Here is a 12,172-nt window from a genome sequence, read left to right as displayed (position 1 = left end):
GAGCCAGGCTCCTCTGCTATGCAAAAGCTGTCACAGGAGCCCTGTTTCTACAGCTCTAGGAATAGAGGCTGAGCCCACTGAGGGGTAATTCTGAGATCCTGGGATTTGCACCTGGAGATGGGGGTAGGGGCTTGGGGTGGGGGAGAAGCAATGGGGGTGGGGGCAGGCAGAGAGTAAATACTAGCAGCCCAGAGGGCACCCTGGCAACTCATTCCCTACTGAGCAGGAGTCCTGGCCGGTTAACAGAGAAAGCACAGCCCACACCCCAGCCTCAGGAGGCAACAGTAAGCACCTGGATCTCGAAACCAAAAGGCCACTAGATCCTCCAGGCCACAGGTCTCTGCTATTGGCATTGTTGAAATCATCGCCACCCTACGGTAACCCACATGCTCCTTTAGCAGGAAGCCAGGGGGGGGACTTTTGCTGTCAGCAAGAGGCAGCAGCTAGAGGAAGACCTGGTCTGACCTCCAAGCCTGCCAGCCTCTTTAGGGCAGCTGAGGAGAGACACAGAGTACCAGGTCAGTGGTAAGTACACTGCGTACGGGGCTGCCAAGTTGAGCCACAAGAGCGGAATCCTGCACGACTCGGAGCACTTCTTGCCCACACTAAGTCCCGAACAATGTCCAAGGGAGTGATGCAACCCTATCAGTAGCCCTGCCTGCTTGGCTGCTCTCTCCCTGGAAGAGAGGGATGGAGACAAAGAGGGGCCCCCTGTCCCTCTTATGTGCCTTCCAGAGTTCGAGCTCTTCACTTGCCCCAACACCCCATCTGAAGAAAGAACCACATTCCAGCACAGATAGTAAGAGATCAGTTTATGGTTAACGGTATGGGACAGACCGGGAAGGTACCGGGGCCCCTAGTAATGAGCTTCCCAGGAATAGACTGACAGACTTACAAGTAAACAGAGGGGCAGGGAAACAAAGCCAAATGCTGAGAGACCCAGGCCCAGCCTCGGTGGCTGTACCTGGGCCCTAGTTCCAGTTCTGCCCTGGGAACCTGATGGATGAGCAGGACCTACAGGTGCCTCAGTTCTTGTAAGGCTCCCATCTCCTCACTCCCTCCTGTCCCCTACCAGCAGGCTGGGACTTCTCACATGTGGTGTATTTCCAGGGCTAGGGAATGGCTGGTCTGGGGGTGGGAAGGCAGAGGCCTGGGTAGCACAGGGTTAGCAGCAGCACTGGGGGGAATCTGGTCAGGCACCAGGTGCCTGGGGCGGGGCACCGCTCAGCAGGGCCCCTTTGTCCAGGGCAGGCCCCCCACCCTGCCCACCACACCAACATGGTGCAATAAATAGTTTCAAGTACTAAATCCGTGTCAGGCAGGAGAGCTGGAGGCTGGTGGGACAGGCAGGGGCTTATGGAGAGAGGCTCCCAGCCACCCACCGAGTCCTCTCAGTGGGCTCCAGGTATATCAAGTCCACTGTGTGTGCAGGAGTGGTGACCTGGCCCCAATGTCTATGTGGACACTCCCTGCAGGGGCTCAACCCCTCAGACCAGTGCCAAGGCCTGCTCTGCAGGGCAGAAGCAGGGCAGCATGGTGCCCACAGCGTCCACAATGGCTGCCAGGTGCTCATCCTGTGCCTGGGGCCCACAGAGCTGCATGAAGTCCGCCAGGCGCAGCAAGTACTCGAGGTTGTGGCCGGAGAAGCCACGGCAGGCCAGGATCTGTGTTGCAATGGCCTCCTCAGGGGCAGGGCCCAGATAACCAGGATTCTGTGGAGTGGCTACATAAGCCAAAGCCTTGAGTGGTTGGTCAGGGGTATCCTGAGGGTAGAAGGTGACTTCCTTGGTATCATAGCCGCCAAGTACTGCTTCCCGCACGTTCAGGTACTTCAGGGCCTCGCTCACCTGCTCACCTTGAACCTGGTATGCCACACCCCAAGTGCAGCCCTAGGAGGAAACACGAACATTGGGGTCACTCAAAACAGCTCCTGGCTAGTCCCACCCCAGGTCTGTGCTCTATTAGGAAAATGGGCAGAGGACTGATGAGTCGTCAAGAAGCCACACATCAAGCTCATTTTCCCTTTCTTAACAAGAGTTGATAAGGTGGTCTGGCCCCAAGGCCAAGAGGATTCCTACTCAAGAGTGTGGCTTGAGATCCAGTAGCATCATTTGTATAATTAAGAGGAATCTGAGTTTCAGGCCACACTCTGACCTTATTAAATCGGAATCTGCATTTTAAGAAGATGCTCAGGTGATTCTAATGAGAAGTACTTAGCTAGACCACTCTTACCCTCTGCCTGAGAGGCATCTAATCTACCCTATAGCCATGGACCCATGAGCTCTGCCTGCAACCCTTCACGCTAGTTCCCCGGGGTCTCTCTCTCTCTCGACTCAGGTACTTACCTCATGATCTTCGAGGAGGGTCACCACACGACCAGGCTGAGGAGGGAAGAAAGATTTTGAAAAAGACAAGTTAGAAATCAGCTGTCACCAGTGCCAGAGGAAACCCTTATTAACCCTGCTGGTCCCTTATTAACCCAGAGGGTCCCACTCATTCAGAGGGAAGTGGAGAGAGTGATACATGGCTGCAGGAGAAATAGATACATGGCAGTGGCCCAAATCGATCATCAGAAATATCCATCAACATGGTGATCCACAGGATCACAGATTCCAGCCATCACACTGATCCGCGGGGCACAGAAATTGAAGCAACAAACCCCAGGCACAGGTTTACACACTTCCCCCACCAGCACGGAGTCACCCTCTGCCCAGAGAGCCCCGAACATTCCAGGGCCCTGGTGCCCACTACCCTGCCCCCACCCCCTCCCTTCCCCTGGGCATGGTCAGATGCTCACCATCTTGTCGCTGCCCCGATGGAAGGTGTCTCCCTGCCAGAAGCGCCGGCTGTAGCCGCGCACGAAGCCCACACGGCTGTCGCTGTAGGCAAAGTCTGGCCTCCACACCAGGGAGCCGTACCCGAAAATCCACAGCGCTTGGGGGTCGCTGGCATCCCGGGGGCGCTGCGCGGGTGGCGAGGGGGGTGGCGAGGCGGGCGGGGTTTCCTGGGCTGTGGACTCCTGCTTCATGGTGCTGGGCACAGGGACGAGCCCGGCGGCCTCCGGGGCTGGTCTCCGGCGCGGGCACGGAAGGACCGACGGACGCGCACACCTGGCCTGGCACCGCTGGGTCGCTCCAGCTGCGCGGCCCCTCCGGAGGCGCCTTTTAAACCCTCCGGCCGGGGGGCCCCGCCCACCGCGCCGGCTGCCGCGGTGATTGGGGCGGGGCAAATCCCCTTTTAACCAATCACCTTCCTGGTTTGCTTCCCGGTTAACCGCGCCGCCCTCTGAATGGGTAACTGAGCGGCCTGCCCCAGGCCCAGCGCGCCCGCTGATTGGCTCGGCTCCACCTCTGTAGCAAACCTGGCAGGAGTGATGCAACCGCGGGGGAGGTTTCCCCAGCTCCGGCATGCAGCAAGGGCACCTCGGATTGCGTCAGGCGGCGGGCAGTGGGCAGTGGGCAGTGGGCACGGACGGGGACACTGGCCGACTCTCAGGCAGCCCCTACATGGCCTAGGCCCTTCAGGAACCAGCACCGGCGTGGCCCAGGCGGGCGGCTCCCCTGCAGCTCTGTCGGTGCACCCGGTCGGGTCACTGCCACCCCAGGCAGCACGGACTCATTAACAGGGCCAGTGCAGGGGACGTCCCGGAGGAGCTCTGTGGGCGGCGTAGATGCAGTCTCTGGGGCTCCGCCGGGGAGCACACACTTTAGAGAAGCTGTCGGAGGCACCCTCTGCATTCCGTACAGGTGCCTCACGCGGTTGGTCCGCGTGAGCAAATGGAGAAACTGAGTCACGGGGCTGGCAAGGGTTTCTGCAGAAGCTGCGACGCTGAGTCAGGCCGGGGCCGAGAGCTTACCGGCCTCACGTGAGGGCTACTCCCAGGGCCATGTGTGGAACCCCCTGCGCCCAGGTAGGCTTGGGGTAGAGCCTTTCAGCGCGCTTGCAACCATCGCTGTCACTTGGGCGATGGTGTGGAAACCTGCGGAGAGAGGCCGGAAAGACGGGCATTTCTGCCCTGAGGCGATGGGCAGTTCAGAAAGGACCTGAAAGGTTTGCAACAATGGGGTCATCCTCAGGCGCAGAAGTTCCGGGAGCTTCCGGGAGCCGCAGGCAGGGCAGCCCGATTGAGGCTTCCAGACGGCTGTAAGCAGCTACCGGCTTTCTCTCCGGCTACTGGCCTCCTGGCCTCCTGGCCTCCTGGCCTCCTGACCCACGGAGGGCCGTCGGCCGTCTGAGGTCGGCTCCCTAAGCAGGGGCAAGAGGCTGCCGCCTGGGGGTGTTTCCGGCTGGACAGGGGGAACAGAGACCGCAGAAGGCCTGCCCCTGGAACTGCAGAACTGGCTCGGGAAACAGCTAAGGAGATCCGGGGTGAGCCCTCTGGCAGGCGAAAGGAGCAATATTGCTTCTCATTAGATTCTAATTAGATATTTAAACTAAAAATTATCTGCACCCTTAGTCATTCCCAAAGTGTGTAGGATATATTCTCCAGTAGTAATGTTGTACTACAGTGTGTATAGTATGAAGCTAGTTCTTTAAAAACAAAATAAGGGGGGGATCCCTGGGTGGTGCAGCGGTTTGGCGCCTGCCTTTGACCCAGGGCGCGATCCTGGAGACCTGGGATCAAATCCCACCTCAGGCTCCCGGTGCATGGAGCCTGCTTCTCCCTCTGCCTATGTCCCTGCCTCTCTCTCTCTGTATGACTATCATAAATAAATAAAAATTAAAAAAAATAAAAATAAAAACAAAATAAGTTAGGGATGCCTGGGTGGCTCAGTCCATTGAGCCAGGTCATGATCAGGGTGTTGAGATCTAGCCCAGGGGTCACGCTCACCGGGAAGTCAGCTTGAGATTCTTTCCCTCTACCCCTCCCCCTGCACTCTGTAAAATAAAGAAACAAATCTAAAAAAAAAAAAAGCTACACATTAATATTTGTAAAAGAAGGGATCCCTGGGTGGCGCAGCGGTTTAGCGCCTGCCTTTGGCCCAGGGAGCGATCCTGGAGACCCGGGATCGAATCTCACGTCGGGCTCCTGGTGCATGGAGCCTGCTTCTCCCTCTGCCTATGTCTCTGCCTCTCTCTCTCTCTCTCTCTCACTATCATAAATAAATAAAAATTTTTTAAAAATATTTGTAAAATAAATAATCTAGAAGAGGGGCACGTCGGTGTCTCAGTGGTTGAGTGTCTGCCTTTGGCTCAGGTTGTGATCCAGGGTCCTGAGATTTTTTTTTTTTAGGGTCCTGGGATTGAGTTCTTCATCAGGCTCCCCAAGGGAGCCTGCCTCTCCCTCTGGCTCTGGCTCTCTGTGTCTCTCATGAATAAATAAATAAAATCTTTAAGAAAAATTATGTGTTTTATTTGCATAGAAAAGAATCCACAAGAACACATGAAAAGTTTCAGTGACTGAGTAGTAGGAGCACATGAGATTTGCTCTTTTTTAAAGCCGATTCAAATTCTTTGGGATTTTTGAAGGGAACATAAACCACTTTTATTTAGAAAAGAAAAAGTCAAAATAAAAATCCATTTTGAAAACAATGTAGTGGGCAGCCCTGGTGGCGCAGCGGTTTAGCGCCGCCTGCAGCCCAGGGCGTGATCCTGGAGACCTGGGATCGAGTCCCACATCGGGCTCCCTGCATGGAGCCTGCTTCTCCCTCTGCCTGTGTCTCTGCACCCCCCCGCCCCCGCCGTCGCTCATAAATAAGTTAATAAAATCTTAAAAAAAAAACAATGTAGTAAAAATGCCCGAGGCTGCATAGTCAGGCAAAAATGCAAACTATGAACTATCACATGCACTGTGATTAAAACTATTAAAACAATAATAACAAGATACATGAGGAAAAAGATGGGGGGGGCATCATATACCAATGATGGATGTGTTGAGATATTAGGATTATGGGTGATTTTTTTTAAGATTTTATTTATTTATTCATGAGAGACACACAGAGAGAGGGGCACACAGGCAGAGGGAGGAGAAGCAGGCTTCATGCAAGGAGCCCGATGTGTGGGACTCAATCCCAGGAATCCGGGATCATGTCCTGAGCCAAAGGCAGATGCTCAACCCACTGAGCCACCCAGGCGTCCCTATGGGTGATTCTTTTCTCTCTTTTTCAAGGCTTACAGAATGTAATTTTTTTTTTAATTTTTATTTATGATAGTCACAGAGAGAGAGAGAGAGAGAGAGAGGCAGAGACCTAGGCAGAGGGAGAAGCAGGCTCCATGCACCGGGAGCCCGACATGGGATTCGATCCCGGGTCTCCAGGATCGCGCCCTGGGCCAAAGGCAGGCGCCAAACCGCTGCGCCACCCAGGGATCCCCCAGAATGTAATTTTTAATAATAAAAAGTTACTTTCATTTTTAAAGATTTTATTTATTCATGAGAGACCCACAGAGAGAGAGAGAGGCAGAGACACATTTAGAGGAGGAGCAGGCTCCACGCAAGGAGCCCAATGTGGGACTCGATCCCGGGACTCCAGGATCACGCCCTGGGCCGAAAGCAGGCACCAAACTGCTGAGCCACCCAGGGATCCCCAAAAAGTTACTTTTAAAGAGTCATTAATAGTTTTCTGGTGGCTAAGGGGGCAGAGTATATCAGAATAACCTGGGGAATATTTTCTAGCTGCCCATTCACAGACTTCCTCCCATCCGAACAAAGCCCCATTGGTGAAATCATCAGGAACCAACTCTTGCTCCAAGTACGTTAGGCACTTCCTCCTCTATGCTCCCACAACCCCTTACCTCACTTCTATTTATCTGTCCCCTTCACCTCATGCTTATAACAGAAACAATCGTTTGTTGAATGTTTACCATGAGCCAGGCATTGAGCTAAATGCTTTACATTCATTCTAATTACAAACTTCTCCCCTAATTTGTGAGGTAAATATCATTTCCCAGGTGAGCCTAGTGGAGCACAGGAAAGGCAGGTAAGCCACACATGGTGAAGCCCAGCAAGTCCTGGAATCCAGGTCTGAAGGCAGGTAGATCAGCCCCAGATCCTCCTTGCTGGGAGGCTTTGGATATCCTGCTTCCTGAGAACTCTTGAGAGCTCCCTGAGAGCAGATTTTATCCCTGAAGTCTCAGGGAGACCCACACAGTGCTGGCTCATGGAAGGTTCTCCACAAAACTATGCAGAAGAAGTGGAGCTTTTACTTTGGAAAGGCCAGGTCACCCTGAGGTTCAGAGGAGGAGGAATCCTGAAAAGCACAGTTTCAACCCTGACCCTCTCAAAATCGGAATCCCCACAAAAGTTGGCCCAGGGGTCTTGGCCACCTTCCTGGGAATGTATCTTGCCTGTTCCCATTCCTCGTTTATCCTTGCCAACAAATGTCTCCTTCCCGTCCAGTGGGACACTCCCGGGCAGTCAACCATCCCACTCAGCAGATTCCTCTCCAACTTCTGCAGCAGCCGTACCATCTTTCCTCTGAAAATCCCCTCAGGAAGGGGCTGCAGATGTCATGCCCACAGAAGTACCACCTCATGAGGGAGGATTACTTCCACCTCGAACTGTGGCACATGATTTGCACATGAGGCACACGTGGTGGCTTCCTTTTTCTGGACCTTTCCCAAATTAATCTTTCCTTATTGTTCCCCTTCAGGCAATCCTTTCTCGTTTCCTTATGATCTGTTCCTTCCCACTTCTCATTCCAGTCACCGCAATCAACCTCTGGCATTAGTGGGCACAATTAGCTGAACAAGGGAAGAGTGCGTTTTAGGAGCTCGGGGACTGTGTTAATTTTTTATGCTAAGTGATAAGGTTGCTTTATAAAGCTGCCGATGCCCAAGGGATGAAAATAAAACCTTCCCAGACATGGGCTGTAAAGCCCCAATTGCCCAGATTTGAGCCCAGCTCCACCATTTACCATCAGGCCTACTGTCTCTGGTTCTCAGTTTTCTCAACTGTGAAATGGGGGATAATAGTGTCCACTTTGTGGGTTCTGATGAGGGTTGAAAGAATGTGGGAGCCCTCAATATACTTGGCTCCTTATTATTTTTACTATAGACTTTTCACTTTCCATTTTATCCAGGATAGAGCCCTAACCTACTACTGTGATTCATAATTAGAAATATATAGAGGTGCCTGGGTGGCTCAGGCAGTTGAGCATCAGACTCTTGGTTTCACCTCAGGTCATGGTCTCGAGGTCCTGGGATCAAGCTCAGCATTGGGCTCTCCACTCAGCAGAGTCTGCTTGTTTTCCTCTTTGCCTGACTCCCTGCTTGCACTCTCTCTCTCTCTCTAAAATAAATAGATAAATCTAAAAAAAAAAAAGAAAAAGAAAAAAAAGAAAGAAATATAAATTTTGGCTTCATCCTGTTCCTGGCAGAGCTCTTAAAACCCTTGGAATTTCCTAAGTGATAAGAGTGATAAAGGTGCCTTTTGTTATTCATAACAAGCCCATATCAACCACACCTGAATTTAGTTAATGCGCAGGCCTTTTGGGAAGTCCCTAAGGATGGGGGGGGGGGTGGTTGCTGGTTGCCAGGGAAACCGACCGTGTGATTAGAGGGTTGGAACTCTCAGCCCCAACTTCCAACCTCTGGGCAGGGGAGAAGGGCTAGAGACTGAGTTTAAACATCAGTGGCCAATAATTTAATCAATCACATCTATGTAATGAAGCCTCCATAAAAACCCCAAAGGACAGGGGTCCAGAGAACTTCTGGGTTGTTAAATACATGGAGGTGCCAGGAGGATGGCACTTCCCAAAGAGGACATGAAAGCTCCAGATCCCTTCCCACATACCTTGCCCTATGCATCTCTTCCATCTGGCTATTCCTGAGTTATATCCTTTTACAATAAACCAGTAATCAGTAATCTGAGTTCTGTGATCCACTCCAGCAAATTAATCAAACCTAAGGAGTGGGTTGTGGGAACCTCTACAGCCACTTAGAGGCACAAGTAACCTGGACTTGTGATTGGCATCTGAGGTGGGAGGCGGTCTTGTGAGATGGAGTCCTGAGTCTGTGGGATCTGATGCTGTCTCCAGGCTGGGAGCGTCAGGGCTGAGTTAAATTGCAGGACGCCCAGGTGGTGTTGCAGAATCACTTGATATGCGGAAAACCTACAGGTCTGGTGTCAGGAGGGAAGCAGTGAGGGCGTCTGGGTGGCTCAGTAGGTTAAGTGTCTGCCTTTGGTCCAGGTCATGATCTCAGGTCCTGTGTCAGGCTCCCTGCTCATTGCGGAGCCTGCTTCTCCCTCTCCCTTCCATCCTCCCATGCTCATGCATGCACACACTCTCTCTCTCTGTCATAAATAAAACCTTTAAGAAAAAACAAAAGTGAAAAAAGGTCATAGGAGAGTATTGAGAGCAGATGAGATGCACAGAAGAGTATGTTTTCCTTCACCCTACGTCTCCGTCTGACAGAGTTCAGAAGAATTGAGTGGGTCAGGAAAGTGGTCATGGTATTTTTGATTCAATGGATGAAATCTCCAACTATCTCACCCTCCATTCTTGCCATGCAATTCCCAGATTGTTCCAGCAAAGAAGGTGCTAAAGGAGTGTTTTTAAAAGGCAGATGGGTGATAGTCTGCCCCAAAGCCACTATTAATAGAACAGTTGCTTGAGCAAAGAGATTTTCTGTGTATGTTTGGAGGAGAAAGATGTTAAAATAAGTGAATAAAATTAATAATCCACAATCAATAAGGGCTTTACCTCCCACAGACTTCTGAGGGATAAGTGTATCCTCAGGTCCTTGGCCCCTGTGCAGGGACATAGTTTCTGCCAACACTCTGGCAAAAGGATGGGGAAAAGGAGTAGCTGAATCTCTCAATACAGTCTGCCTCAGATGAGAGAGAGAAGACAGCTGCTCAGCTGGGTATGCCAGCTAGATCCTGGGCCAAGGCGGGAGGGCTCCTTGGACCCTTCTATAAGCAGGGACTGTAAGGATTCCCCCATGCCCTGACAGAGGGTGCATGGGATAGGAAAACTTGGCTCCATGTCTAGCTTCTAAGGAAGGAGGAAGACACAGCTGACAGGGTACCCTAGGGCGGCCAGTGTTCTCGTTATTCAGACCTTGGGCCTTGTCCACCTGGAAGGGGAAGGACCAGGGCTCCAACAGAGGGTGGGGTGGGATGGTGGAGCCTCTTTCCCAATTCCAAGGAGAGAGGAAGGCGTCCTTCATGGCAACAGCAAGTGGCTGGCTGCAGGGTTGAGGAGCATTTCAGTGAAGTGGCAGGGATGCTGAGAGGGGGACCATGGGGTCAGAGTCAAATGAATGTCAGACCCTACAGAAATGCTGCAGTGTGGTAGGACCTGGCTTAAAAGAACCCTAGAAAAATAGCCCCTGTGGAGAAGTATGGCTCAGGCCCCCAGAGAACCAAGGAAGTAAAGCCCCTTAAATGAGATCAGCTGGGACACCATCCCCCATGAGCCTACTGCAAATGGGAAGGAGACAGCAGACTTAGATCTCTTTAGAAAGAGCCACTGGTGGAGGTGATACTGAACAGACCAGGCCTAGGATGCTGGGCCTGGCTTGATGTCTGCCAGTGTGGGAAACCGACAGCAACTCTTGGACAAGCCAAGTGGTACGTGCCTGTCTGCTAACCCCCATGGCTGGCTTTGCCTCCAAACTGAGCCAAGAAGCGGGAACACTGGAGACAGGCTGGCCATGTCTGGCAGGACTTTGGCTCTGCCCTGCAGGGGGTGCCATGACACAGGACAGGCTCCTGCCCAGAGCCAACCTGTTGCAAAATCCAGACTCTGGAGATACTCGTTACCTTGTGTCTGGCCATAGCTTTGGCTGGCTTCTTGGAACCTACATCGTAGACTCAGGGGGTCTTTGGGCATGAAGGGAACAGGCTGAGTCCACTCTTGGCCAGAGTGTTAGAAGGGTGCAGGGCCCGAGAGGCAAGGGGAAAAATGTGGTGAAAGCCACTGTGACAGATCTCCAAGGGGAAGGAGAGTCTTGAGGACTTGAGGTCCTGCCATCCCTTCCCAGAGCCAGGATCCCCCTTCCACTACCTCCCGCAGCTGAAGTTGACCTGAGCTAGAGGTGTTCCTTAAAGACGGAGACCACCTGGGATCTCCTCTGCCTGGTTGGTCCTAGAGCTACTGCCGGGGTGATCCAGCCAGGCTCCAAGTCCTCTCTGGCCCACCTCCACCCTGAGGGCTGGGATGGTGGCAGCTCCAAAAAGTGGTTTGTTGCCATAAGCTTGAGAAGGATTAACCCACCAGTGGAGGAACCCGTTGCTCACAAGTATTTCATACACCAACTCATTTCAACCTCATAGTAACGTGCAAGAGGTATCAGCAATCTCTGAGAGGGTAAAGATAAATAACTGGGTCGTTAGCCTCTTTGGGCAGAGGCCGTATTTTATCGCCAATACCTGGCATACAAGAGGTACTCGATCAGTGTGGAAGGAATGAAGAAATGGATGGGGGCAGCCCGGGTTTAGCGCCTTTGGCCCAGGGCGTGATTCTGGAGACCCGCGTCGGGCTCCCTCCATGGGGTCTGCTTCTCCCTCTGCCTGTGTCTCTGCCCCCGCCCGTGTCTCTTAGGAATAACTAAATAAAATCTTAAAAAAAAGAAATGGATGGACTTGTCCCAGGTCATCTGGCAATGGGAGGTGCTGCTGCAAAGGAGCCTCATCCTCGCAACTCCGACCTGGTGTTCTCTCCAGCCCGGCCCCCATTCCCTTGCCTCGGGGTGCCTCGGGGTGCCTCGGGGTGCCTGCGGGGCAGGGGTGGCTGCAGCACCGAGGACTGCGAGGTGGGGAGGTTGCTGTCCCGGCTTCTCTGGAAACCCTGAGGCGTCTTTAGGGTCAGCGTGGCACGGTTTGCTCCCGGGGGGTGGGGGGACTGGGGCCCACGGGGAGCCCCGCGGGGCCAAGACGAAAACTGAACTCGCGGCCGCCGCGCCCTCCCCGGCCCCTCCCCTCGGCCCCGGGAGGAGCCCGGCGGAGCCTCTAGCCCCGGCGGCGCGGGCCCCCACGGCCGCGCAGCGCCCTCTGGTGCCGGGCAGCGGGCCTGGCCCTCCCGCCCGGGGTCCGCCGGCGACGCCGGCTTCCCGCGGCCCCGACCCCGACCCCGCGCGGCCTCCCAGGCCCGGGGCGGGACTCGGGGAGGCCGGAGGCGGAGCCCGGCGGGCGGGGGCGTCTCCGAGAAACTCGCGGCCTTCGGCGGCTTCCCGGCCCGGGAAGCGAGCCGGGGTCGGGAGGCCGCAAACAGGAAGTCGGGCTTAACAA

At 53.7% G+C, this 12,172-nt stretch overlaps 1 protein-coding gene across 1 annotated transcript; it reads right to left on the bottom strand.

Annotated features, from left to right (window-relative positions):
• Nucleotides 1-797: 797 nt before the first annotated feature.
• Nucleotides 798-3,184, bottom strand: CHAC1 (ChaC glutathione specific gamma-glutamylcyclotransferase 1). Its single transcript, XM_072808207.1, has 3 exons — nt 2,798-3,184; nt 2,346-2,381; nt 798-1,889 (listed from the first exon to the last, which is right to left on the bottom strand). The coding sequence occupies exons 1-3, from the start codon at nt 3,026-3,028 to the stop codon at nt 1,488-1,490; spliced, it is 669 nt and encodes a 222-aa protein (XP_072664308.1). The 5' UTR covers nt 3,029-3,184; the 3' UTR covers nt 798-1,487.
• Between the last annotated feature and the right edge of the window lie 8,988 nt (nt 3,185-12,172).

The sequence above is a fragment of the Canis lupus genome, chromosome 32 (genome assembly GCF_048164855.1).
Source record: "Canis lupus baileyi chromosome 32, mCanLup2.hap1, whole genome shotgun sequence".
Classification (NCBI taxonomy): Eukaryota; Metazoa; Chordata; class Mammalia; order Carnivora; family Canidae; genus Canis; species Canis lupus.
Note: the sequence above shows the minus strand (reverse complement) of the source record. Positions and strands in the feature narration are given on the sequence as shown.

Bases quoted from the DNA above. Each gene is read 5' to 3' on its own strand.
- CHAC1 (XM_072808207.1), bottom strand. From the start codon at position 3,028: ATGAAGCAGGAGTCCACAGCCCAGGAAACCCCGCCCGCCTCGCCACCC. The intron at 2,382-2,797 runs GTGAGCATCTGA...TTCCCTCCTCAG, and splicing joins ATCGGGGCAGCGACAAGATG to CCTGGTCGTGTGGTGACCCT. The intron at 1,890-2,345 runs GTAAGTACCTGA...GTTTCCTCCTAG, and splicing joins CCCTCCTCGAAGATCATGAG to GGCTGCACTTGGGGTGTGGC.